This window comes from Falco peregrinus, chromosome 5 (assembly GCF_023634155.1).
Source record: "Falco peregrinus isolate bFalPer1 chromosome 5, bFalPer1.pri, whole genome shotgun sequence".
Lineage (NCBI taxonomy): Eukaryota > Metazoa > Chordata > Aves > Falconiformes > Falconidae > Falco > Falco peregrinus.
This window is the reverse complement of record NC_073725.1, coordinates 4,316,156-4,342,809: the sequence shown is the minus strand read 5'-3', so window position 1 is coordinate 4,342,809 and position 26,654 is coordinate 4,316,156. Positions and strand designations below refer to the sequence as shown.

General features: G+C 42.5%; 1 protein-coding gene across 5 annotated transcripts; it reads left to right on the top strand.

Moving 5' to 3' along the window:
- Positions 1 to 91: 91 nt before the first annotated feature.
- Positions 92 to 26,368, top strand: GSDME (gasdermin E). 5 transcript variants are annotated; one of them, XM_055804651.1, is made up of 11 exons: positions 92 to 383; positions 2,163 to 2,282; positions 4,489 to 4,907; positions 6,061 to 6,253; positions 14,781 to 14,952; positions 15,966 to 16,086; positions 20,540 to 20,713; positions 22,673 to 22,800; positions 22,917 to 23,103; positions 24,652 to 24,725; positions 25,531 to 26,368. In XM_055804651.1, the coding sequence occupies exons 3-11, from the start codon at positions 4,697 to 4,699 to the stop codon at positions 25,759 to 25,761; spliced, it is 1,491 nt and encodes a 496-aa protein (XP_055660626.1). In that variant the 5' UTR covers positions 92 to 383; positions 2,163 to 2,282; positions 4,489 to 4,696; the 3' UTR covers positions 25,762 to 26,368. The 5 variants fall into 5 exon arrangements, with proteins under 5 accessions (XP_055660626.1, XP_055660625.1, XP_055660623.1 ...); XM_055804650.1 differs by having other exon boundaries at positions 93 to 383; positions 4,677 to 4,907; positions 20,525 to 20,713; XM_055804648.1 differs by having other exon boundaries at positions 93 to 383; positions 20,525 to 20,713.
- The last annotated feature ends 286 nt before the right edge of the window (positions 26,369 to 26,654 follow it).

Here is a 26,654-nt window from a genome sequence, read left to right as displayed (position 1 = left end):
GGGCGGCGCGGGAAGCACGAACCGCCCCGGGGCTCGGCAGGCGGACCCGGGCGGCGCGGCCCCCCCCCAGCCGGCATGTGCCGGGGCGCCGGCCCCGCGCGGCAACATGGCGGCAGCGCCTCGACCGGCGACCCGGGGCGCCGCCACCGCGCCCTCCCCGCCCGGCCCAAGCACCCGGGCGGGGCCTGCGCGCCTCCCGCCTCGCCCCTCGCCGCGCCCTCGGCACGACACCCCCTCTGCGCCGGGGGTCTTCGCCCCCGCCACTCGCACAGCCTCGCCCTCGGCACCTCGCCTCGGGGCGCGGCCCCGCACGCCCCACGGGCGGAGCGCACCGCACCGCACCGCATCCTCGGGGCCGGGCGGCGGCCATCGCCGGGAAAGCCGTGAGTAGGGAGGCCGGCCCGGAGAGGCCGCGGGAGCCGGCCCCGGCCGCCTCCCCAGCGCCCGCTGAGGGGCCCGGCCGCCGCCGCCGCTCCTCCCTTCTCGGCGGGCTGAGCCCCACGCGTCCCGCCGGCTGGCGGGGCAGGCGCCGCGGGGCCTCGGCGCGTCAGGGGCCGCTCGCCGCCCGGCCCGGCCCGGCCACACGCTCAGGAGCGGCCGCTGCAGCCGCGTCGCTGACGGCCGGAGCTCCGCGTTGCTTCCCTGCCCGCCTGTGTGCGCCCCCGGCTTCGCGGGGGACCGACAGGGCCGAGGGGCGGCAGCCGAGGCGAGCTGGTTTCGAGGGGCGTTGGAGCGCGGCGGCGGGGCCGCAGGGCTGTGTGAGGGGGTCCCCGCGCTCGGGCGCTGCCTGAGCCGCCTCGGCCGGGGGTTGCTCACCGGGGACTGGGAGGGCTGGGCCCCTTCCCGAGGCTCCTGCCGCAGGCCCCCGCACCCCCGCCCCACGTAAGGAGCCCTGGTCAGGGCGCCATGGCCCTGTTGGGTGCCTTGAGCCGCTGTGGCTTCGCGCGTCCTCGAAGGCACGTGCTGTAAAGCCCTCAAGGCGCGGTAGAGGGCTGCATCCAGGGCTGAACCTTACTGGATGTGGTTTTGGGGATCACACGTGTTCCGGGACTGAAATTTGCTGTGTCAACATCCCCGCTAGGCTTTGCCTAGTAGCTTTTATGGCTGTTTTTAAATTCTTTAGGAAACGGGTGAAATAACTATAAGGTTTCATAAGAAAACACGTCCTGCTTGTCACCACTGCCACACTTCAGTTGCCTTTTGGCGTAAACCCCATCTTAATTAGGATTCAAAGGCGGTTGCCGCTGCTGCAGGGCAGTTAAGGTCTAACAGCCCTTCTGACGCCGCGGCCACCTTTGGCCTTCAGGGGTTGTGTTTCCTTACAACTTGGATTGGCGAGGGATGCCCTGACATTTGGCAATCCAGTTGTCACAGTCTTCCCAAATTCCGTTTGTACTTTTTCCAGCTACAGCCTGGGTAATCTTATGTTAAACGGAAAAGAAAGCTTTTTTGTATTTTTTGTAAAGGTCAGTGTACGTGTGTACAGAATGTAAGAAATATCAGGCAGCTGTTGAGGACTTGCTTTTGTGCTGACAAAGGTAAACGCTGATTATTCATAAAATGTTGCTTTGGATCTAATGTCCCGTTGTATTGAGTTAGGGAGATGTGATAAGGGAAAGCAGCAGGGTAAGATTTGGTTTTCTTTAAGTAAATAATGAAGTCGCTGTAAATATCTTCGCTTGATCTCATCAGCTTCTTTGAATAATCCTCCTATAGCCCACGTTCAGGCTAATTTTAAATTCTTCGGTAGGCAGGCAAGGTACTCCTCCTTCCTTTTCTGCTTTCACACCTAGCTGTCAATCTGCGGAAGTGAATTTGCTCTTGACAGGCTTCTCCTACCAGCTTTGATACTTTCCCTTTTAATTCTACCAACCCAAGCACAGTTCTGACATTCCAGAGGAAGAAACTCCAAAGGCAGAGTTTCCTTAATGCTGTGCCCATAAGCGCGCCGTGTCCGTTCAGTCAGGATGCTCTCAGTCCTGCTAGCTGCATTAACTCAACTCCTTCATGTTGATTAAGGGCATATTTAATCGCTCGCTCTCTGCCGATGTTTTGTGAGCGACTGAAGCAAGACATTCGGGTGCGTTTTGGAAGTTGTGTTAAAGGCACAATATCCAAAGAGCCATAAACAGGGATTTGGATAGAATATTCTTGCTTTGCAGGTACAGCTGCACCAGCAAATATGCTCCCTGCAAAGACTTTCCCAGCACAGCAAAGTGTGGGAGATAGTGACGTCGTCATCCTGAGGCTGAAGACAGTCCCATCTCTCTCTCTCCTGCCTGGTGAGTCTCAGCAGCCCTCATGAAGCACTCCGTGGTCTTCCCTGGATGTCCTTTTTGCTAGTCAGAAGCATGGTGACTGGGAGTGAAAACAAACCACTGTGAATTGCGAGTTTTATAGAATAGTGTTAATGGTTCTTCTGATGAGATTTAGTGAATGTGTAACAATGCCAGATCATAGGAACTGGTTTTTGCAATTTGTCTTGTCAGAAACTCCTCAGAAATTGGTGAGCCTTTTTCTTTTCAGAAACTGTGCCCACGTGAGTTGGTTATGGAGGAATGGGATCGGAATGAGCGAACAGTTGTGTAAAGCACAGAAATGTTTGAGGCACAGTAATGCTGGGGAAGAGCAGCTAATGCAGGCAGTGAGAATTTTCTTGATGGTCTCCTCAACTACAAATGAGTGATCTGGTTGGTTGTGAAATAGTGTCATACAAAAGAAGTCCCAGGGAAAAAGAAAACTTGGGTTTTTTTGGCTGTTGGGGGTTGGTTTGTTTGGTGCGTTGTTTTTTTTCTGCTGCAGTGGTGCTCCATTGCTTATTCTGTTAAAGCGTTCTCACTGAGATTAAAAACAGGAAAATTAAAACCAGGAGAAATTTAAGAATTCAGAAAATCAATCTCAATTCAGAGTTTAGGGAATAGTTCAGAGAACAAGAAAGTCAGTGGAAATACTCCCAGTGCATATGGCTGGGGCTGTGCTACAGGTTTGTTGCAGCCACAATTACAGTGAAAGTCCCAGAAGACTCTTCAGTAGAATGTTATGTGACTTTGACATTGTTCAAATCCTTTTCATGCATGCATAGTTGAGAAACACTCTTTGCTTGCTTACATGGAGAGCTAAGAGTAGGCCATAGGGGTTCCATGAGGAGGTAGATACCTCGACATGAATTGGTGAATAGTTTGTGAAATATTTTCTGAAATGGGATTTGAAAAAAAGCTAGTGGAAAGTTAAGCTCCCATCTGTAAAAGGGCTTTTTTGTTTCTCTGCCCCTCTAGCTGATACTAAAACTTGGGGCCTGTGGTCTGACCACTAATACCTTCACTCAGTTTTCCGTTTTCTCTCAATAATCCTGAGTACCCACTGCAATATCAATTTTTGTCTGAAGTCTGTTGTAACTTATTTTGACCTGTATTTGTACATGACAAATCTACCATCTCTGCGCAGCAAGACAAGTAATTAATCGTGAACATGTGGGTACCTAGCTAAGACATCTTACGATCTTAGTTGAACTTTCCAGTTGGTGTCAGCTAGGGTATTCAAAGGAATGCTGCCGACTTAAAAAAAAATTACTTGATCTAATATTTCCAGAATTAAATAACACAGAGTTGAAAAACTAAAAATTATTAGATGTTTTAAAAAGAACAGTAATTAGTTCATTAGAATTGTGTATTTAGTACTTGTGAATGGTCACTTTTACCGTTTCTCCTGCGTTTAGCCAGTTACCCTTAATGAAAAAGTTCCTTGTAAATACAGCAAAATGGATTGCTTGGGATAAAGAAAACCTTGTAAGAGATGCCAATTTTTTAAATTTAAAACATTTAAAAGCTAGATTAAGATACTGTATGTAGCTGTTTAGCAGATACCAATAAGAGTTGCAAATAACTTCTGTTCAAATTAGCTAATGGAAAGTAGGAAATGGGAAAATGTAAGAGGTAAAAAGGTTCAGAAGGAAAACCATTAATTGGGATTTTCCAGGGGCGTAGTTCAGAAACAAAACTTAGTGAGAAAGATGCCAGCACAAATACTTGTTGCATTTTATAGAATAATTTTTATTATCCCTGTATGTGTTTTCTCACTATTAAAAAGATCAAGATAATTTGTGTGAATACCTAATTACCTTACATGGAATAAGATAATTTTATGTTAGGTAGTAGAAGGAGGATTCTGTGGGGCAGAAATCCTGTGCTGTTGCACTAGTGCTTTTCTTATCCCAGCGAGTGTCTGCAGGGTGCTCATTAGTAGATGCTTTTTCTAAGAATTTCAGGTAAACCGTATGATCTTTTTTCTCCCTAACAGATTAATGACCTGTGCGTGTTCCTTGGAAGAACTTTGCCGCTATAGATTAGATTTTTTTTCTTTCTTTGTTATCTGCGTGATCATAACTTCCATGCGTTATTGTTGTAATGTTTAAGCCTTGCGTATCGTGTTGTATTGCATCATTCACTGTTGCTTATTTAAAATTTTAACTAAATTTCTTTCATCTGTTAGTGTGAAAATCTTCTTACTTCGGGATAAGTGGTTTGAACCGTCATGATTCCCAGCCCAGAGTGGAGAAGACAGGGTGAAAACACTAGCTGTTCCTGCATTAATACCAATACTATGAAGAACTTCTTAAAGTAAAAATATGAATATTTATACTTTCCAACTGTCGTTGAAAAACAGGTGTACTCTTTCAGGCTTTAATTGATTACCCAAGATGTTTGCAAAAGCAACAAAGAATTTTGTGAGAGAAATTGACAGTGGAGGTGACTTGATCCCTGTCTCCCACTTGAATGCCTCAGACAAGCTGCAGCTTCTGAGCTTAGTTACGAAGAGGAAGAAATTCTGGTGCTGGCAGAAGCCCAAGTATCATTTCTTGACAGTCACCCTGAGTGATGTGCTTACTGAAGACAAACCAATAAAGCCAGGTAAAGCCATACTTGGGCAGCACTATTATCGCAGATAAAAAGAATGCAAAACCTAATCTTTATTATTATTTTCAATTGTTTTACTAGAGGGCTGCTTTCAGAGGAGTGCTCTGAAGTATTCTCCAACCATGGAAATGAGATGACTGGATCTTTTCTCACTTTTATTTGTTTAACTAAAACCCATAAATCATTTTATTTGCTTAACCAAACAATATAAATGTTTGTTTAAAAAAAAAAAAAAAAGGTTTTGCCTAGATGGACTACTGAAATTGAGTGCTGAAGGTTGTCAAGCCATGCAGTTCTACTATTTAATAACAGTGCAGTGTGCAGCCACAGGAACTTCCCTAGAACATTTTTGGGGGATTCCAGTATGTGCCGGTAGCGTGAAACTATACTGTGCTCCAGGGAAAAAAAGGACTGGATAAACAGTGTCTTGTTGGTGATGGTAGCCCAGGGGATGCTTGCACAGGCAAGGCCAAGCGACTTTTACCACTGCTTCCATTCTTCTTGCACAGACTGTTAAAAATGGTTGACCCTTGTACTTCTTTATTCATCCAGATGTGACGGTCCTAACCAGGTTTTAGGATTGACGATCTGGAATCCCATATTTCTGGGCATGTTACAGTTCCATACAGGAAAATAGATGAGTCCCTAGGTTTAGATGTTAATTGTAGCTGGCTTGGAAGATTAGCTGATTCTGATTCAGTTCTTTGGTTTATGGGTGTACAAGATTGAGAGTTTTAAGCCAGTCAGGTGCTTCTGTTGGTTTCCAGTGAGCTTTGGGACAGCCCTATAACGAGGTAGTCTGAATCCTGTTGTACAAGTGGGTCGGCTTTGTAGTTTTTTGTTGTAGCTGAAATAAGTTTCAGTCATTCTGTATAAATCTTCTATAGCATCTGAGCTCAGCATTTCAATCACATTATATTTTCCTAAAATGACAAAATATAAAAGATGGCGGAGTAAAGATGATGAAAATATGAATGAAGCAGAAGTAAGAGTTGCAGAGCTGTAAATTTCATTATTTATCTGCTTGATACCATTCTTGCCTTCACTAACTTGCCATATTTTCTGTAAGCTTCTGTTTTTCCAGTCACTTCAGGACTGTTTCAGCACTTCTCTTCACAGCTAGTAATTACTGTTATTACTTTCCTAGTAATTGTGGAGTCTGACTTTGCAAAATACATGGGGAAGTTTGAAGATTTTGTTCAAGGAAGTATTGAAACTTCATTTGGAAAAATCAGCCTGGGAGCTGGAGGGAAGGGCTACGTGGAAAACCAGTCCTCATTTGGAAACCTGAGGAAGCAGGAGATCGACTTGCAGCAGCTCATGAAAGATGTCAAGGACAGGTTTGTTTTTATTGTGGCCACATGGCCGGGAAAGATTACTGAGCTGAAAAGACTTGGGCCAGCTGTGATCACTGAACAATTGATTCTGTAGTATTGCCGTAGTTTGAGAATTATTTTTATTGTAAGCTCTCATTTTCTGGTGATAAATCACATGGACAAACATGAAAATTTCCAGATTTTGAAAGCTTGATGTCAGCCTTTCCCCTTTTGTTTTAAAAACATATCTCTGTGATTTCACCTTATGTATTTGCATGAATTGCCACGTGGAATGAGCCAAATCCTCCCTTCTTTGGGGGGCTGTGCTGAGGTAATAATCCGGGGGGGAAAAAAAAGGATTATTTTTTCTATGTTGCTGGGGCAGATGCTATGGAAACTGAATTCAGAACTACTAATGTTCTTGTAAGCAGGCTTTGTAATTTTTTGCATGTGTGTGACTGCTAGAAAATTGGATTATTCGAAGTTGAAGGAATAGCAGAGGTGAGCAAGCATGTTCAATGCATGTTCTACTAGTTGAACAAAATAATAGTTTCTAGATCTGTTGCTCACTGTTCATACACTGTAATAGTTGAGGGGAACTATAATCTTAATTTTACAAGATATGCAACACTTCCTGTCCTGCTCTGATACCAGATTTATATAACCTTTGCAATAGGACGGTCATGGACCAAAGCCTACTTGGCAACTAGCTGACAAGCAAGGGGTCCGCTCTGTATTGCAGGTCCTGACTCATGGGAGGTGAGGGTGATTAATTGGTGCCACCATTGTACCCTAGTTCTATAGCAGGTGGTGTAATGCATTTTAATAGCCTTTGCTGATGCTCTGAAGATAAAGATGTGTTGTGGTTTAACCCCAGCCAGCAACTAAGCACCACAACCAAAATCAGCACAAGATGATACGTTTTGTTCTGGTGCAAAAGTTCTCAGACGCAGTGTAAACTTGCTTCAGATACACTGATGATTTAGAAAAAATCAGTTCTTCATTTTCACAGGAACAAACGGCTGCTGTTCATACTGTGAGCATTCACAAGTCAACAAACTTACTCTGAGTTTCTATTCTAAGGCACCTTTCTCTCTTTGCACTAAATGCCTTATTAAAAGCAGAAAATACTGGGCTGAATGTGTGTACCAGGCCTGTAAAATTAGTATGCATATAGTATCAGAAAAATAGTATCAGTCAAGATTTAGAGTCTTGTCTCTAACGCTAAATAAATGAGTCCTACAGAGAAACAAATCAGAGTGACTTCTGTTTAGATCAGTAAGCTTTTACTTAGTTTTTTGCAGTATGTTACTTACTCTGTTCAAAGAAATAATCCTCCCTGATTTACTTCAGCACATATTGGTATTATAATCCTGGATGTAACCAAATATTTTCGAGTATATTATCTTCTTTTTGAGTGTGGAAAATCAGTAGCTCTACACCAATCTGAATGTAACTGTCGGTGAGGTTAACATGTGTGCTGTCCTATACAAGGAGCTAGTTCTTAGTTCATAGAAAAGATGCTCATAGCTTATTAAGGCTTACGATGCGAAGCGTATAATTGATATCCAGTCAGTCTGGCTTCTGCCAGGTCACTGAAAATGATAAGGATAGCAGAATATTCTTTTTATTTTTTCTTCAGCATAATGCTGAGTCTCACTGGAAGTTGTGGCAATGCCTTACAAATGGAATTCCAGTTACTCATTCGTAAATATTCTATGATTTATGATGCATTGTGTCCGGGCTTCTAGTTTTTATCTTATTCATGGAGCATGGTGTGGAATTCAGGAACTCAGTGTTCAGGAGTGCCGGTGGCTACAAGTTAGTGATTTTTGGATGCAAACCATTTTGGTACTAAGAGGATGTTTAGCTCTCAGTCCTTGTGAGATGAGAGTCAGCTAAATGTTCTTGATGTCATCTGATGACATACGTTGCTTGTACTTGTTTGATGAATTACTGTTTCATTTATCATTTCTACATACATAGCCTAATGAAGCTGCATTTTAAAATGTTCTTGTATTAGGCTCTTTAAGTCAAAGTTGCAGATAAACAGCAGAGAACTGGGGGGAAAAAAAGTCAAAGCTGATACGCCTTTTAAACTTAAGTCATGTGAGTCTTCAGGGTTCAGCAAGCTGGAAGTGCTGAGTGGCAGCAAATCAGTTTCCTGTCACTTCTTATGTGAACTTGCTGAAGGAGAATCCTACTGATCTTTTAATTAGATTCCAGGTGCCAGATTGGCTCTCCTTTTCTGAAGAGGGTTGACAGCTAAAGGATGCAGGATGAGATCCTTCCTGACTTGCAGGAACAATGACATTGCAAATGCAGAACACGCTAACATAATATACAGTATAAAAAGGAAGTAAATGGTACTTTTAGTTATATAAACTCTGCGTTGTTTTTTTTTTAACATTTTTCTTGCTTTTCGTATTACGTTGTGCTTGTTAACAGAGTATGGCAACATACTGATTTCAGGTCAGTCCCGTGCCTTTAACCTATGGATTTAAGAGTATGTTCCGTCTTCTATTTTAAGGCTTTCAATACTGCCTGCCATAAGATCTTCATAGAGAAGCTGCTGAAGTATGGGCTGGACAAGCAGACAGCGAGGTGGATTGAAAACTGGCTGAATGGCTGGGCCCAGAGCATATTGATCAGTGGTGCAAAATCTGTGCGCAGGCCAGTGACTAACAATGTACCCCAGGGGACAGTTCTGGGTCCAGTCCTGTTTAATATCGTCATTAGTCATCTGGGTGATGGCGTCGGTGAACACACCCTCTGTTGGTATGGCAAGGTTGGGGGAGGCGATCCTTCCCTCCTGCTCAGCACTGGTGAGGACACAGCTGGAGTAGTGTGTCCAGTTCTGGGCTCCCTAGTACAAGGGAGAGATGGACGTACTGGAGAGGGTCCAGTGAAGGGCCACAATGATGATGAAGCAACTGGAGCACCTCACATCTGAGGAGAAGGTGAGAGAGAGGACTGCTCAGCCTGGAGAAGAGAAGGCTCGGCAGGGATCTTACTAATGTATATACATACCTGAAGGACGGATGCAAAGAGGACACAGCCAGGCTCTTTCCAGTGGTGCCCAGCGACAGAACAGTAGGCAGCAGACACAAACTGAAAAGCAGGAGGCTCTGTCTGAACGTAAGGAAACAGTTTTTCACTGTGAGGGTGACCGAGAACTGGCACAGATTGTCCAGGGAGGGTGTGAAGTCTCCCTCCTTGGAGACGTGAGCCTAGGCAGCCTGCTCTAGGTGGCCCCGCTTGAGCCAGGGGTTGGGCTGGATGACCTTCCAACTCAACCGTTCTGTATTCTCCCCTTCAGTGAAAAGGATTATGAGGAGGTTATAATCTCTGTAGTTCTTATGGATTGACAAATTTGCCTGTTTTTTTTTTACCATTTCACTAGGTTTTGTCAGGTGATTGAAATAGAAGCTCTGAGAGGATTGTGACAGCAGAGAGAAAGAAATAGGACCAGGTGGCAGCTGTCAGTCAGTTCCCATCAGTTGCAGAAAAGTTTGCCTGTTCCAATTCCATCGTTCCTAATTCTGATTAGCATATTAGAAAAACAGGGTAAGTGTTATTAGTGGTATGCTCTGGCATGATTGAAAGAGATTTTTACACTATTGCATTTTGCACTTTAGTATGTACTTTCATTGATTCAACTGTTGTCTGCACTGAGACAAAAATAGGTGCCTATTCCTAACCTGAGTACAGTGGAAATTCAGCCCATCTTATTAATTATTCTTTAAAACTCCTTGAGCGTTCATGCATGTGAGAAAACCATTCAGTTTTCTACCAAGGTGCTACATGGATAATAGGAAGTCACAGTATCTTGTGAGACAGGGTTGAATAGAATCAGTTGTCTGTGTCTGTGACTTAAAAAATAAGGAGGATGCTGAATAGAAAACAGAGGAACTGTCTCACTTGCACTCTCGAAAATCTCTGGTATTCTTAGAGAAGATGTTCTGTGAAGTAATTGTCAGGTTATTCTGTAGGGAGAATTGTGAAATGCTGTCAATAACGTGACTATAGCAGATACCGTGTTCCAGTGTGACTGCAGGAAGCAGGTCAGAGAGGTTACGTTTGAAATGGATAGATGAAAGAAATACTACGCATCTGTGCTTGGTGGAAATTGGCAGAGTGAGGTCTGGTGGGTTTTACTCCATGGCATTCATCTAGAGGTCTCTGTTAGAGAAGGAACAAAGCTGGGTGAAGCCTGTCACTGGGCAGCAAGCAGCATGTGTATGGAAGGCATCAGCATTGTAAGTGGAAAAGACTGAACAAGCTGAGGAATTCTGGCTGAGCAGTGAGAGAGGTTTGGAAGTCAGTCATGTGGGTGTTGTGGAAGCAGTTGTATTTGGGCAAAGTGGTGAGAATGGGCCACCCATGTCTCTAGAGCTTGGAGAGGAGGTGTGTTGAGGTGACGTTGCCCAGTGCAGGACTGAAAAGATTTTTCACTCATGAGTAGTCTGGACTAGTGAAAATTTGTGCAGGCAAGCAACAGTGCTGACTTCAGTGTGAGGGTGGAGAGTACTCACAGCAGTAACCATTCTCTTTGGTATTCGTAGTAAATTGGCAGGCACCTTGCTTTGAGGATTTTTGGGGGTAGATTACTGAGAAGACTAGACAGGATTTGATGCAAAAATGGTCCTAGCCCCCCTCCTTTGTGGACAGTCCAGTCAGAAATTCTGTATCTGAAGACCCTCGGTTTCAGCTGTGGGGGTTCGAGCAGGTTCATGCTCTCTCCTTTAACTGTGAGAGCCTGCTCTATTGCCAGGTGATGTTTGTTTCCTCTTGCCTTCCATTGGTTTCTGCCTTGCTCCTTTCTTTCCTGCTTCTAGCCTGCAGCAAATTGGCTTTGTGCCTCTGTTCTCCAATGCTTTCCTCATGCAAGAAGAGAAACGTTGAATAGAAGTGAAGGAAGCCTTTGCATTATGGGAGGGTGGAAGTGTTTAATCCATTTAAATGTGCAGTGAGTGAGACCAGAACTCAAATTCCTTTCTGTTCATGGCTGACCTATAGAGCTTCCAGCATAGTAAATCATTGACCTCAGGAAGGTTATTTAAGCAGAACAATCAAACAAAACCCTATAATCCTTATCTTTTAAATGATCTTTATTTATACAGACTCATACTCTGTGTGTTGATAATGGGACTTAGCAAGCCACCATCTCATTGTATTTTTTATTTATATTACTTTTATATATTTATTTAACTTTTGAATATTTTGGCTCAGCTTCTCAAGGTGGGAAGGAGTACGGTGATGTAGTACAGGTCACAGAAGATCGATGAAGGCACCTGTACGATAGGTGGTGAAAGAGATGGTAAGAGTGGTGGTTGTAGAGCAGAAATAAAAGCTCTGAAACGTGACCTGTAAAATAAAAAACCACAATGCAATTCATGTGCCTGCATGCCTGTATTCCTGGGGATTTAACTGAACCATCTCTTGTTACTCAGATGTGCTCGTGATATTCAGAGCCTTATGCAAGCCAGTGAGTTCAGCTCTTGCAGAAATACGTTCATAGATTCAGCGGCCATTGCCTTGCAATACTTTAAGACCTACTCTGATTGTCAGACTTTAACCCTGTTGCGTTTTGCTCTTGATGACTATTTTCAGTGGTAATTTAGATAAGCTGGGTGTTTGCTTACTTCACGTTATCTCCTGTTTGAGTCACTGAGAAGAGCAAGGTATTTTGCCTTCCACAAGCTGCGCTCCGGCGATAACTTGTGATGTGCCCACGCACAACCCTAGGGTCTAAGGGGTTTTGTATAGAAAGTTCAGTGCCAGAAGTCTAGAGGAAAGCGTATTTGTAGCTGTTGGTATGGGTATGTGTTTTAAAGCTTGGAATATCCAGTACTCCCTAAACTTAATGGGGAAAGAAGAGCTTTTCCGCTGGCTTTACAGCCGAACGCATCCCACCAAAGGCACTTGAAGCTTGGGGGTAAGGCAGCAGCCATGTCTCTGCCACACAGTGTAGCTCTGTGCGGAGACACGGGGCCTGCAGGAGTGCTGCCGCAGGGACCGAAGCAGGTAGCTCTGTGCCCCTTGGTGTTAGGGTTGCTGCGTAGCCTCCAGCGCTGCCTCAGACATTTCTTCACTGTGCCTCTTTGCAAGTTTATCTTTGTCTTCTGACTCTTCCACTCCGCAACTCTGCTGTTAGTTCCGCATCTGAACGTCAAAGCCAGGAGCATGCGGGCATCTGAGCCAGGCCTACCTCAGGCAGAATGCTGTAGAAGTAGATGGAAGAAAAAAGTCTCTTGAATTACCTTGGTCTTTCGTTTGTATAGAGTTAAATCATATTCTGTATGCTTCTAACGTTAACACTCTTACAGAAACAGCGAAGCTCTAATCTGTACTTTTCTACCTTTGATTGTTTCGTTTCTTCTGCTCTAACTTTTGGGGATATCCAGCGATTTTGTCATCCGCTAAAGCAGGCAAAAAATAAATCATATGAAAGCAAATGACAGATTGCTTTTGTGCTTCTTCGTTGTATTTCTTCCCCTGTGGCTTCTTAGGTCAAATGTTAAAACTGCAAGTTCTTAGTGCATCAGTTAGTATTTTCAAGATGTTTAGCACACCTCTTCAGAATCATAAATAATTATTGTGAGGGATGTGATAGGCTTGATGGTCTGTTATTGTGATAAGTAATAGCTCTGATTTGGCAGACACTTCTAAGAGCAGCGGTGTTTGTGATAGCTTGACATTTCTTCCATTTTTTCTTAATCCAAAGATTCATTGCATTCCAAGCATAAAGCATGGCTTTGCACCAAAATCAAAAAAGGTTATATTAATAATCTCAGGAATGTTTGGGGGTGCTTTTCTAGTGGCTGCTGCATTGCTTCAGAGGTATTTTCTTTTCCTTGTTTAAACAATCAACTTTAAGGTTTTCAGACAGTTCATTCCAACTGATTGAACTTTCATATAACCATGTAACTCTCCCAAGAACAAAAATTGCCTCAGGATATTTTTAATTTAATAAAGAGCCAAGCTGACTTCAGGCTTACACAGGCTGCATAAATCCAAAACTCCAGAATCTAATAAATCTAAAACTTTTAATTAAAAGTGGAGATATCTTGATTTAAATAAAGTGAAGTCAGACATGTCTTTCTGTCACGTTTTTGGGGAATTGCCATTTAGCTCCATGAATAGCCATTTATGGTAAAAAGGAGGAGAAAAGACTGAATAACTTGAGCCAGGGATAGCAATCTTTTCATCTTCCAACTGCCTTGCTAGAGTTATCTGTTCATAGAAAGTACAACATCTCATCAGAGGACCTTCAATAAGTATTTTGCGAAAGTATAATGTAAGTTAAAAAGTTGCTTTAACTGTTACCAGAAAGTCTGTTAACACCCCAGATGGTAAGGTGGTGAATTTTATCACCTTTTCTTAGAAAATAATTCTCTCGTATTGTTTCTGGGAGTTCACTTCCTTTCTTCTGCTCATTCGAAGAAGAACCTAACTTTAGAAATATTTCCAGCAGCATTTAAATACATGCTGAATTATGTTGTGAAGTAGGGATGACTTGTGGAGTTGGAGGCAGAGGCGAGAGATCTGAGGTCCCTCCCACAGTTAATTTTTCTTTTTACTGTGACAGCCCTGGTCATGAATTGTAAATTGTGAGGTTATACTGGTAAGTAACACAGGAGTTTGTGGTGGGTGGGTTTGTTTTTTTTATAATCTTCTCCAGTCTCCTACTCCATGACATCTTTTCTATGTTTTCTCATCCAGCCCTTTGAAGTACTTGGTCCGTGCTGATCCCACTCGGCCCGGTCAGGGTTTAAGTGAACACTGGAACAGGTCAAGAGCAAACTGTGAGGGTTGGCACTGAGGCGTCACTCTTACTGCGCTGTTTATCCCTCAAGGAGAAATTCTGGTGATTCAGAATTTGGCAGTGGTGCTTCTTTGCCTGCATGTGGGCCTTCAGAGGCCAAACCAGCTTCTTACTGTGCTGTCATACGTATTTTTAGCGTGTGTGTGCATGCACTACGGTCGTGTGCTAGGCTGCAGGGTGTTCGTAATACGGACCATGAGCGCAGGCCCTTTGTACTGCCTGGTAACCTTTCGAGTTGAAATAATTATTTTGAATAGAGACTGCAGGATGTGGCTGTTGACTTTCCGACACTGTTTAATGTGAGACTCTGAAGAGAATGGTTAGCCACCATCCCCTGCCCTGGCCGTGATAATGTCACTGTGAGTTCATGGTAGCAGAGCATTCAGTCCGGTGTCCGTGAGCCTGGCTGGTTCTTTTCATATTGCACCGAAGCTTAAAGTTGGCTTTCATTCTCCCTTGCTTTTTTTTTGCCTAAAAAGTAGCCAGAGAACTGCTGCATTTGCTGAGAGTAAGGAATCAAGAATTCACTACATGTGTTGAGACTTCCTGTGGAATACAGATATTTACTGCTACCAAATAGCAAAAGAGGACATAATAGTTTTGAGGAGACTGCTCATACAGAAACCATTGATATTTTTATATAAAAGCTGCTTCAAGCAATGAAGAAAATGCTTTTTCTCAATTCTGGTATTTATGTTGTTAATGGTGTCTTGTCTTTTTCAGAACGATAAATCTAAACAGTAGTTTACTGCAACAAGTAATAGAAAGAAAACGTGAAGTGTTGTGCATCTTGAGAGAAAAGATAATAACAACACAGAAGTGTACAATATCTGAACATACCCAGACAGAAGAAAAAATTGGTGGTGTGATGGGATGCAGTACAAAAATAGTAAAGGTAAAAGTTACTAAAACTCTGCAAGGAATTGAACATGTGCAGATGATCAGAAAAGAAATTATGGTTTCTCCAGATAGACTTAAGAGTTATTTTTCATGCATCCTTCACATGTTGAACTCCCTTCCTTAACATGTTGAACTCACTGCACTGCTTAGTTGTGAAGAAAAGCAAAATGTTTTTTCCGTTGCCTCACTGGCAAGAAATGCCATCTTTTAATGCAAGCCTGGAATGTGGTTTCCATTCATACTGTCAGATTGTTATTCAGTTTCTGTGTAGATTTCTGCACGCAGCAGAACATAAAACAAAGACGTAACAAACCGGTGAAAGTTGAAGAGCAAAAAGCACTGCTGAAGCAAATTTATTTCAAAAGCCAAGTGATCATTCATCAAAAATGTTTGCAGTGTCTACTGAGTTTTAGTATTTATTGAGAAGCTATTTGTTTTCAATCATGGGAGTAGAGATTAACTGCATTATGATGACATCTGAAAAATTGCCTATGAATTCAGAAATAATTACCGAAGTCAAAACATATGCTCATTCATTGTAAGGTATGGTTTTTTTAAAGCTGCAGATGAATCATTTCCATGTGCAGGGTGTCCCCAGTAGCAGAAATCTGGGAGTTGCAGTTCGACGACCCTCCATGCAAATGCCACCTTCCTGGTACCGATCTCCAGCTGGGCAGAAGGGCTGTCAGGGTAGAAGAGGGGCCTGACAGGCTGCTGACGTGGGTGCCCTTTCTGTGGTGGCACAGTGTCCCATGTGTGGCAAAAGCTGCACTTGGAGCTTAACTTTGTGCTAGGACAGGGTGGCTAAGACTTGGAGAGCTGCCCCTGGCATTGTGCTTCTACCTCGCTGCTCGTCGAGTTCCTTTCGTAGATGACAGATGTAACGTGCTTTAGTTAGAAATCGTGGAGAATAAAGCATGTTCTTTCTCTGTATTTTTTCCCCTTAATTTTCTGTTTAAGCTACACAGTAGCGGAATGAGATAAACTGTGAATATATCTGTCCTGTAGGTTTCAGTGAGTGAAAATGGAAGTATGATAAAGGATTCCAGTGTGATCCTTGAAATTCCTCCTGCAACCGCTATTGCCTACGGTGTAATTGAACTGTTTATAAAGCGCAGCGGCCAGTTTGGTAAGTATGAAGCTGATTTTCTGTGGCACACAGTTAACTGCGGACAGAGCTGTCTGTTGGGCAGTGGGTTTTGCATTTCTCTTTGTGTGAGGGTGATGATGTTGTATGGTCTCCATTCACTTGATAGTTATTTGTGCTGTGAAATACTGCTTTTCTGATTTAGTAATTTTTTTTTCTCACTTGTTTGAATAAATCATAAAACTCAGAATAAGTTAGGTTTTAGGGAACCAAAGGAGGTCGTCTAGCTCAAGCTCCAGCTCAAGGCAGGGCCAGGTTTTGAAGTTTGATCTAAGTTCAGAGTTAGATCAGATTGCTCGTGTCCTTGCGCCTGTTCAAGTTGTGATTATCTCCAGAGACAGAGATTCCATCACCCCTCTGGGCAGCCTCTTCACGTTTGACCACCTTTGTGGTGAGATCTTTCTCTCTCCTCCCCCCAATACCTAATAAGAATTTCCCTTTCTTTAATTTGTGATACTTGCCTTTTGTCATCCATTATATCATCATACAGAAGAGGCTGGCTCTTGTCTTCACTGCATGGTCCTATTGAGTAGCAGTACTTGGCAGTAAGGTTTCTCCCTTAGCAATATTTTCTCCAGGTGGACAAACGCAGCCTCACAGCCTCTTCTTGTACACGTTGTTCTCCAGCCCACAGCAATCTTGGTGGCTGTTTGCTAGATTGCTCCAGTATAAGAATGTCTGTCTTGGACTGGGGAGTCCAAAACTGAACGCGACGCTGTGAATGCAGTCTCCCAAATTGAAAAATCACTTTAATTGATCCACCTGTCAGTACAGCCCAATATGCAGCAAACTTCAATAGCTGCAAGGGTACACTGCTGATCCTCTTGAGTTTGTTGTCCAGATCTTTTTCTGCAGTTTTGCTTCTAGCTAGCTGGCCTTCAGCTGGTGCTGTTGCCTTCACCTGTTAGCAGGGAGAGCGAACTGAATATAAATCAGTGGTCAACCAGGAGTGTTTAGACAACAGTTACGCCAAGAAAAGAATTATTCATAAAGTATAGGACTGGAATTTAAACTTTGCTGTCCCTTTTACACTTTCATATATAGCTTGTTCTCAGAATGGTTGCAGAAATGTCCTTGTCACGTTTTCTGGTCATGCTGTAGTTGTTTCAGGTTGAGTACTTTGAGGTGTCAAGTTAAAAAAAATATTGAAATTGGCTTTGGGGGGAGTAGTAACTCTGCTCTGCAGAATCTCTTGGGTTTTTCTTTCTTGTCTATCCTCAGTTAAACTCCCTGGCCTGAAGGAGGTTTCAGGGTATGTTATGCAAGAAGGAAAGAAATCAGATGGACTATATAGAGCTGCAAGTTGAAAAGGACCAATGTGGAGAGAAACAGGAGATATGTTGGAGAAATAATTGAAGTGCAGTTGAGATTTGAATCCAGAATGCACTTTATTTGGATAAGAAATGCAAAGAAACTCTGCACCGTTCTCCTTCAACTCACTTCGATATTAAGGAAGTCTGTAGGCTCAGGAATATAAGTAAATATCACGTAACCTGTAAAAAAAATTCTGAAATGGGGAATTGCTCTGACATAGACTGAACACAGAGATATAGCAGAGGGCATTGACTTCATGGTCATGATAGAACTGTAATTCAGAGTAATCAGGTGCAGTTAAGGCTGTCTGACTACCCAGGTATATAGCTGGTAGCCTACTTAAGTGATTTCTAGATGGAAATTCCTATGTCCTGCTGGCTGATAATACATGGGTCTTGTTGATGACCTGTATTTCTCTGCTCTTATTTCACTTCTCCTTCTTTTTCCACTTTCTTTTTTTCTCATATTTAATGTTATGTTTTTTAAGCTTCATAACAAGCACAGTTTGTTCCATGTTTTATCTCAACCTGTGTCTTGCCTCTTTTTTTAAATTTGTGCTATCATGCCTTGTCTGAGTGCTGTTGAGAAGGTAAGGTGGAGGAACTAACAATAAAATTAGGGATTTACCGGTAAGAATAAGTGTGGTGGAGCCTAACCTTCAACTTCTTAATGTCTGAGCAGTGATCAGTGTCTGTTTATGGAAATAAAAATAGCCTTTGAATTTAAATCCAGAGACATAGTCCTTTCACATGAGACTGAAAGTGATCAGTAGCAGGTGTAACATAATAGGATTCTCTTCACAGGTAATTACAGCGTAATGTGCATTTAAGGGTTTTTAGTTTCTTTTTCTTTGCCACTGACAGTGCTTGAGTTGTTCTGTAAGGAAGAGTGGTTTATAAACTTTCTTTAACATGTTCTGGCTAATGTGACTGGACACGCTTGAACATTTTTATAAATAAATAAGGAAAAAAAAAAAAAGTCTAGTCCTTTTCCGATCAGTTTACCATAATGTTTTCCTGTAATCATTCTGTTTGATTTCTACAGGCTAATTTTCCACTACATGTAAAAGCTGTTCCTGTTAAAGGACCTGCAGCTTTGTGTCTCTAAAGTTTCACTGCACGGTCTCTCTGTTTTTGCTTTACAAAACAGGAGGTATAGTAGCACTCGACTGATTTACTTTGCTTTGTTATATATGTGTGACTTGCTTCCTCTTAATAAACAGTCCTGATCTTTTCACCTTCTCCAGGCAAAGGAATCTCTTTGACTTTGATCGTTTTCCTTGATAGTCTCTGGTTTTCTTCCACTTTTGTTAATGTTTCTGAATAACTAACTAGATCTAATTGCACTATTGGAGGTTTGTCATCAGTGGATGTAATAGAATTCAATAGAGAAAATAACACGGTATAATGTGTATTCTTTCATTCACTTATTTTGTAATTCTCTAATTTTGTAATACTCCTTAAAAAAAAAAAAGCGATACAAAATTAATTAACAGTCCTATAAATACAAAACTTTGTGTCCTGTATTTGCCTCTGAATCGAGTCCTGTTACAGGCTTTAACAGCAGGGTCTGTAGTTCTTGAACTTTTCACGTGATGCTGTGTGTTGACTTCCCTTATTAACATCATTCTGCCTTAGGAGGGCAGGCAGGTTTTAGCACCGTCTTCCTCCTTCAGGGTTCATGTGAAAACCTTGTTATTATCATCGAAAGCAGCATGAGCACGTTGGGCTGATGGTGCCTTAGCTGCTGTCTGGGGTCTTGTTGCTTTGGGAAGTTCTTTAATTTGTATTAATCGCTTTCTGTTCATCTCTGGCTCGCTCTTCTCTGTGAAGGGTTATGCAGGCATAAAGGTCTCTGTCGTTTGTCTTTCTCAGTGGCAGAGATTTCTTTGTCTGCTCTCCCTTTGAAAAAGCTTTTCTGCTGATGGAGTGCTCTCCGTGCTTTCTCATCTGCTTTGAATGTCCTTAATTTGGTGAGACAGACTCTTACAACTGCAGGAAGGTTATATTTAGGTTTTGTGCCTGGTACGAGGGAGCATTGTGCTTGATTAGTTACATATTATTTTTTTTTCCTTTTGCTGTCAGGTATTACTTTAAAATCGAGTTCCTCTTGCTAGCTTGCCTGCCTTCTCTTCAGACCTGCTGCAGAGTACCAGGGGTACAGTTACAAATCTTGCATTTTTAACTTTGTTATATTGAGCTAATAAGACAATAAAAATATGCATATGGCTTTGATTATATTCTGCATCTTTGGGGCACAATATTGGACGCATGAATGCAGAACTTGATATTCCAGATTTCTTAACTCCCTGTGTATGTTCCAGGAGTCCCTTAGCTTCATCAAGGTGGGGTCATTGCGGTGGCAGGAAATCCACAGAAATTAGTGTCTGGGCGAGGTAGGCCAGTGCTCACCATCAAGATGAGGTAGCAGGTGTAATCCAGCCAAGGTGTGTTAATTTTCTCCATGAAGTCATTGCAAAGAAACAGTATTGCAGAGTGATTCTGTTAGTGAACATGCCTGGGTGAAGTCCTTTAGAGCATCTGAAAAGCCCCCTGTTTTCCCCTCCTCTGTACTCGAGGATGGACCTGTGGCTTGGCTGAGAAAGAGAAGTCTGTCCGTGCCATGACCAGAAGCAGCTCTGTGAGGGACTTTCAGAGTTCTTACGAATCTCGGGGTGCTTTCGGGTGTCTCTCCCATCACGAGTGGATCTGTAGCCCGCCTTACAGCGCATCTCTTAATTGCTAGAAAACTGAAGAATTCATACCTGCATCTCTCATATGCAGGATTCAGGTTTAAGGTATCAGTGAGAAGCATTCGTGTTATTTGCTGTCTGCATTACTTGAATTCAGAGGAGCTGGTGTCACGTTTTGTAGTTGGTAGCTGCACCACGGGACCTTTGTCTGTACACAACTGTACCAAACATCAGGGCTGCAGTAATGCTCAGTAATTCACATACGCAGCAACCATTGCCATTCTCTCCATCTAGAAGATAAGAGACGTGGAGAAATCACATGCGAGAACACTAGATGATATAAGCTAGCATCTCATTCAGTAATTGCTTGTGTATTTTATCAATTATTTTTAAAAATGTAATTTCTAATTACAGAATTCTGTCTGCTAGATGAACAGCAAGGAGGTTTTGAAAAAGAAACCACAGAAGGCTCAACTTATCCCCGTTCAGCACTATTCAGAGATGCTTCATTTCTCCATCAGCCAGACGCTGTTGATAATGAGAGATACTCGGGAGCTACAACCCTCATTCCCAGTGATGCTTCTTTAAGTGTATTGAAACAAGGTATTACCAGAAATGCTTTACATGATTACATTACAGTGAGTTAAGCAATATGGTAGGAGGAAATAATCTGGTACAAAAGTACATAAGAAATTATGTTAGTTCATTTTAATAGCCCTTATCAGGAGCTCTTGGGGGATCGCACGGAAAGAAGAGAAAAATTTACTTCAGCAATAGGTATATGCAGTGGACTGTTCCCTAGGATCATCCTGAATCCCTTTGTCATAAATGAGATCTTACAAAATCCGGGGTTTGTGCCAGTTCTGTTACATTCCAGATAAGCCCTGTAAGATTAGTGATGATTTATGCTTTCATTCAGAAACGGTCACTGAAAATATTTTTTCATTATTTGGAAAATGCTTGCAGTAAAACTTCTCAGTTAAAGCTTATTTTAAGTCTCAAAAATTACAAAGATATCTCCCCCGCCTTCATTTAGCCTCATTATTTTCTGAGAAGCTTTATAGAAATCTTCAGTATCAGCCAAGGCTGATGAAATCAAAATGTGATTTAAATGGAAGTTTGCAATTTCTTATAATGGGCCAGGCACAACTTGTTTATTGTAGGGGTGAGGAAGAAAGGGGTAGGATTGTCCCCAGAGGAATGAAAAAAGGGAAAACAAACACACTTAGTTTTAATCAGTTCTTAGGAGAGTTCTTACAGCTGTTTCTAATGATGAACAATCACTTTCATTATCTCTGAATTTCACCTTTTGTAATGGCTGTTCAGTAGACTTCACTGTGACCAAAACAGATACTCATTGTCTTGAAAATATTCTGTAATTCTCTAACGTAGACTTGTTTGAAAGGAATAACGGTGTCGCCAAATGTTATAAAACACTTATTTGTGAAAGAACGATATGCCACTGTTTTGTGTTATGTTTTAGCTTGACATACCTTTGTGCCTTTCTTGCTTAAATGACTTGGGAGTTTTTTTAATTAATTAACCTGAACTGTCTTTTGGAAAAAAAAAATTAAAAAGTTGTTCCTACTAAAGCAATTTAAAGTAGGTTTCCTCTTTGGTTATTTTTATAGGCAGTCATATAATTGTGTCAGGTACCAAAAATACCTGCTTGTGGCTGCGATTTTTTTTATTTTTTTTTAACAATGAAGCAATTTTTAGGCATCTTTAAACAGAGTGTGTTTCTTGACCAGAGTGACATGGAGGGAAATTTCTTCTAAACAAGGGTAAGAACATTTGCATGCCCATGTTTTTGGAATGTGGAAAAGCACATTCCAACCTTCCAGTTGGCATTATTGACTGAAAACTTACTTTCTTTTAGCAGAGTGCTAATTTGGTGTCACAAAACATTTTGGTTCAGTGTCATAGTTAAATTGTGGGGAAAGAAATGCAGTGAACTGCCTTGTGCTTCCTTTGTATGTATTGTAAGGGATTCAGCATTTCAATAAAGAGATTTTTGCCTTGATCTTTGTAATAATAATTAGGCCAGGGGTGAAGGGTTGTAATTCTTTGATGCACCTGATGAAATATGAGGCCAGCAACAATTTAGGATTGCAAATAGGAACTTTTAATTCTGTCTGTAGACTCCTACCATTGACTTCGTAATTCGTATTAACCACAGATTAAGAAGTAAAGTTATAAGCAGAACTCTTCATTCTGCCTTATAAATGAACATTCAAGATGAACTTTCAAGTGAGAAACCTAATGCATGGTTCGTTCAGTTAACATTAAAATACCGACTTCTAAAATACTAAAAATATTGAACAGTGAATGTTGATCCTTGGTGGCTGTTCTTAGAATTTTTATTGATTGAGCTTCATTGGCTCATTAGGGAAATCTGATCAGATGCCTTCCAGCCTTGCATTATAACTTGTGCTGATGGAAACCAGAATGTCAAGATGTGATGATAAATGAGCTTATGGAGCACATAGCAAAAATGTTAACTGTTTTTACTGGCGTTTGTGTAGAAATACTGTTTTACTTTCTACTGCTTTCTTGGGAAAGATCTGTCGTGGTTGAGGACTCAGTTCCAGCCCTTTGTGAAGCTGCCGGAAGACAAGCAAAGAGCTTTATATAAAAAGCTTTGTGAACTCCTGCTCCATGAAGAAATGATATCTGCCCTGGAGGACGTGGTAAGATGAAGGAACTTCTGCTTGCCTCCCAAAAGTAATTTCAGAACGGAGCTAGCATTCTCTTTTGCTTGAACTTTTCTCTTTTCAAGAAGCTTTACTTTCTGTTTTGCTTCCAGTTAGATGATATCTGCACAGGGGACAAGCCGGATCTGAAGGAGTTAAAATCTTCACAACAACGAGACCTGGTTGACTTCTTGCAGCTCTTGGGGTGCAGTTTACAGAGTGAGCTGCTGTTGCAGAAATACCGCCCTCAGGATGAAGAGCTCTTCTCAGCTGCTCACCTCCTCATCAGTGCCATCTCTGGTATGTCGTGAATGAAGAAAATAGCCCTTTTTTTGTTTGGTTTGGTTTGGTTTTTTTCCTTTTAGAAGCTCCGTCTGTGTTAAAGCATTTACTGCTTTTTTGAGCAGTTGGTGAGCTGAGTGAACGTAATTTGTTCTGTTCCTTTTTTATGAGTTTGGTATACCATACTTAGTATTCCTGGCTGTGAATTAAATTCAGCCCTCAATTACTGACAGATTTGCCTTGTGAAATATACATTCCCCCAAGACTGTGCAGCTCTGCTTTCTGCTGAGTGTGGGCATTTCCAGTTTGGCAAGCTTAATTTCTGTTCTTATTGCATACCAGGGTTCTTCCCACCTAAATGCTAAGAATTACAAATTAGGTGCTGTATGTGTGTAACAGCAGATATTGTTCAGGTGCAAACTATATTTAGCAGAAATGAATTTAACATAGAGACAGTGCAATTAGAGGGTCTTTTGCAGCTGCTGAAAAAGGAGAGATTAAACATAATGTCAAACAAATGCCAGCCTCACAATCTAGTTGGCACCACAGTGTTAATTAAAAGCTACCTGCAAAGTCCAAGACAGGCTTTTCTGTCTTTTTCTCCTCTTTCTTACATAGAAAGAATTTCCTGACATTAAGATAATGAAGGGAAGTCCAGTGTGGTGGTAGTTAGACGTGGCACTGTGCAGCAAAATGTCAGTGTGCATCCATATACGCACAGTACCCAGGTAGGAGAGCTTAACTCATTTGTGAAAAGAGCAAACAAATAGAAAACAGAAGCCTGCTGATGTGGTAACACTTGTCAGATGTTATTAACAGCGGGGCACAGTTAATTGAGTGTATTGCATTATCACCTGGCTTGGGACATAATGTCTGTTGCTAATGTCCAGGCATAAGTGTAGCGGGGTCAAGAATCAAAAGCTGGTTTACGTCTCTTGCTTCTGTTAGGAATTACAGCCGCCGAGTTGCAGAGTTGAAGGGCGCCACAGGGATCGTGTAGTCCGTCTTCCGTCCCCAAGGCCCTCGCAGCTATGTCATTCCTCTCAAATCGCGTTTTTGCTGAAGTCAGCATCTCTTACAGATTTTGAGTTGCGGAGGTTCTTGTTTTATTCAAGGCCTGGATCATTCATCTAGGCTGCAGACTCAGAGTGAGACACTGGGGAGATACTTAGGCAGGAGACAAGAACGATGGGGAGGAAACCCCCTTTCCTACCAGCTGCCTTTTCTCGAGGGCAGAGATAGTGTGGGGCTTGTGCCCCTCACCCATCCCATTTTATTCTGCACTCTGGGAAGCGGGCAGGAAAGGGTTGAGTCAGCCTCTTCCAGATGTCCGGTAGAGCAGTTGTGACAGCTGTCCTCAGCATTGCATCGCTTTGGGCTCCAGCATCCCCTTCAGGAGGTGCTTACTGTACCTGCAGCTAGGCCTCGCAGACGCAGCTCACCTGTCGCTGCTCAGCAGGAGAGCCCCACGACAGAGCTCACTGTGAAGAAAGCCCCGTTTCCAGCAGCCAGCCTCGGGCGGTGTTCGCTGGAAGCAATCTTTCCCTTTTAACGTTTCCTTGACAGAGCTGTCTGATTACACTCTGGTCCTGCTGCGTGCCTGCTGCGATCTTCAGGTTGTTCCAGCGTTGTGTTATTTGGTGAGTAATCAAAATGTGCCGGTGTAGCGTGGGGGCCGCAGCAGCAGTAATGACTGTGTTCGCTGCCTGACGGTGTTTCTCACCCAGCAAAGGAGATGTCAAGCTCTGGTGCAGATTTCAGCCGTAGGCGTTGCTTAGGAAAGGTCAGAGTCCAACAGTGTCAAACGATGCACGTGATTTATTGCAGGTGGATACCTAACTTCTGAAACATTTCTGTATTTGGGGGATTTAATGGTCTATAAGCAAAAGAAAATCATAATTTAACTCCAATTTTAATTTACTAATAGCCTCGCTAGCCCATTTTAAAGTTTCAGTAAGAGGAATCACCTGCCCTTGGGAAACAGAAATCTCATTTTGATAGCAGCAGTGCTCGGGCCTTGGCAAGTTCTGAAGTTCCGAATCTCCGAGGCCACTAATGGAAACTGCTGAAGGAATGGAGCGGGGCTTTTTTTAAGCTTTCTGAGCTCATTGACAAAAATAATAGCAAAAACCTTCAAATATATAGGGGCAAGGGCAGTGCTACTGTTTGCTCAGAGAGTGAGAGTTCAGGCTGATCTGCAGGGAGAGAAGTTGAACTGAGGGGAGGACACAGGAGAGATGTTTCTCCTTAAAGAGTGCCATAGAGCTTTGGTTCTGCATGAGTGTGTCGTGCTTGTTGAGGTGTGGGATGGCCTTTTGCCATTGCCTTCTAAGTGGCTTCTCTGGTGGTTCTGTAAGAAAGAACTGAGCGGTACAATGGCAGGTACAGCACTGCTTGGGAAACATTTTTAATGTCTCTGTCTTTTGCTCTCTCTCATAAATACAGCCTAACTTGGCTTCAGCCGATGGCACTGTGGCGCTGAGCAGTCCTTTGGTGGCTGCTTTCACTGACAGAGGAAGATTTGATGTCGTGCAAAGGCTGTTTGCTTCGTCAAGCATTAATTTGGAAATGACAGAGTCTTCTGTAAAAGCTGTAACTATGAAAGAACCTAGATTCTTCCCACTTGTTCTTTATGTTGCATTGTACGGATTTTATGCTTTAGGTGGGAATGTGTAGGAGCTTGGCTGAGTAACCGCTTACCGCTCTAGCCTGTCCTTTTTTTCTGTAGCTCTGCAGGGCAGCGTGGCTGTGTTTGAGCTGGCCGTAGAGCCCCGCGGTAGAGTGCTTCTGGCAGTGCGGCTGGGGGTTGTAGAGGTCAGGGTGGATGCGGCATGCCTGGCTTGAGCACTGTGCCCTGCCATCAGCTGTGCTGCTGCTCTGCAGTTTCATTAAGGTATGTATATTATGCATAAATAAAAGGGCAGGAATTAAAAAATAAAAGCCTAGAGCAGAAATTGAACATAGCTGCTTTGGTAGTTGTCTCATCTGCAGGGCAGTGGAAGCCTGATTGCTTGCATTAATATGCGTGGGAGAACGCTGCAAAGTACAAACTGCTTTTTGTAAGCAAGCAAACAAGCAGGGTGTGGAAATCCAGAGTTCTGCAATGCAGTAAATGTTTTGCTCGTGTAAGACTTGATGTGCAGAATGCATTCAACTCTGGAGCAAGTGGAATGGAGGGCACTCAAAGAGGTACTTGATTAGGTTTTTCATTTATTAAGTGTGGTTTGGCTTTACAGATGTAAAGATGCACACTGCAGGAAATAAAAAAAAATGCTTTTTTTTCCCCAAAACTAAGACTGCCTTAGGAATTTATGCCTCTGTACAGCGTTTCGGTTTTCTAAAAAGTTTTTACTCACCTTAGTGACTTTCAGATGTTGACTTGCATTCTGAAGTTTCTCTTTGAGGTATGGCGATGCCTTTTGGTCTGTGCACATGAAATGTCTCTGCTGCACTCCACAAAAACGGTCGTTTTACCCGTGACATTTTAAGTGGAGATGTTTTGCTTGTTTCTTTGACTAACAGCAAAGTGTTAATAAAGCACTTTGTGCTTTTAACTATTTTGCCTTTTT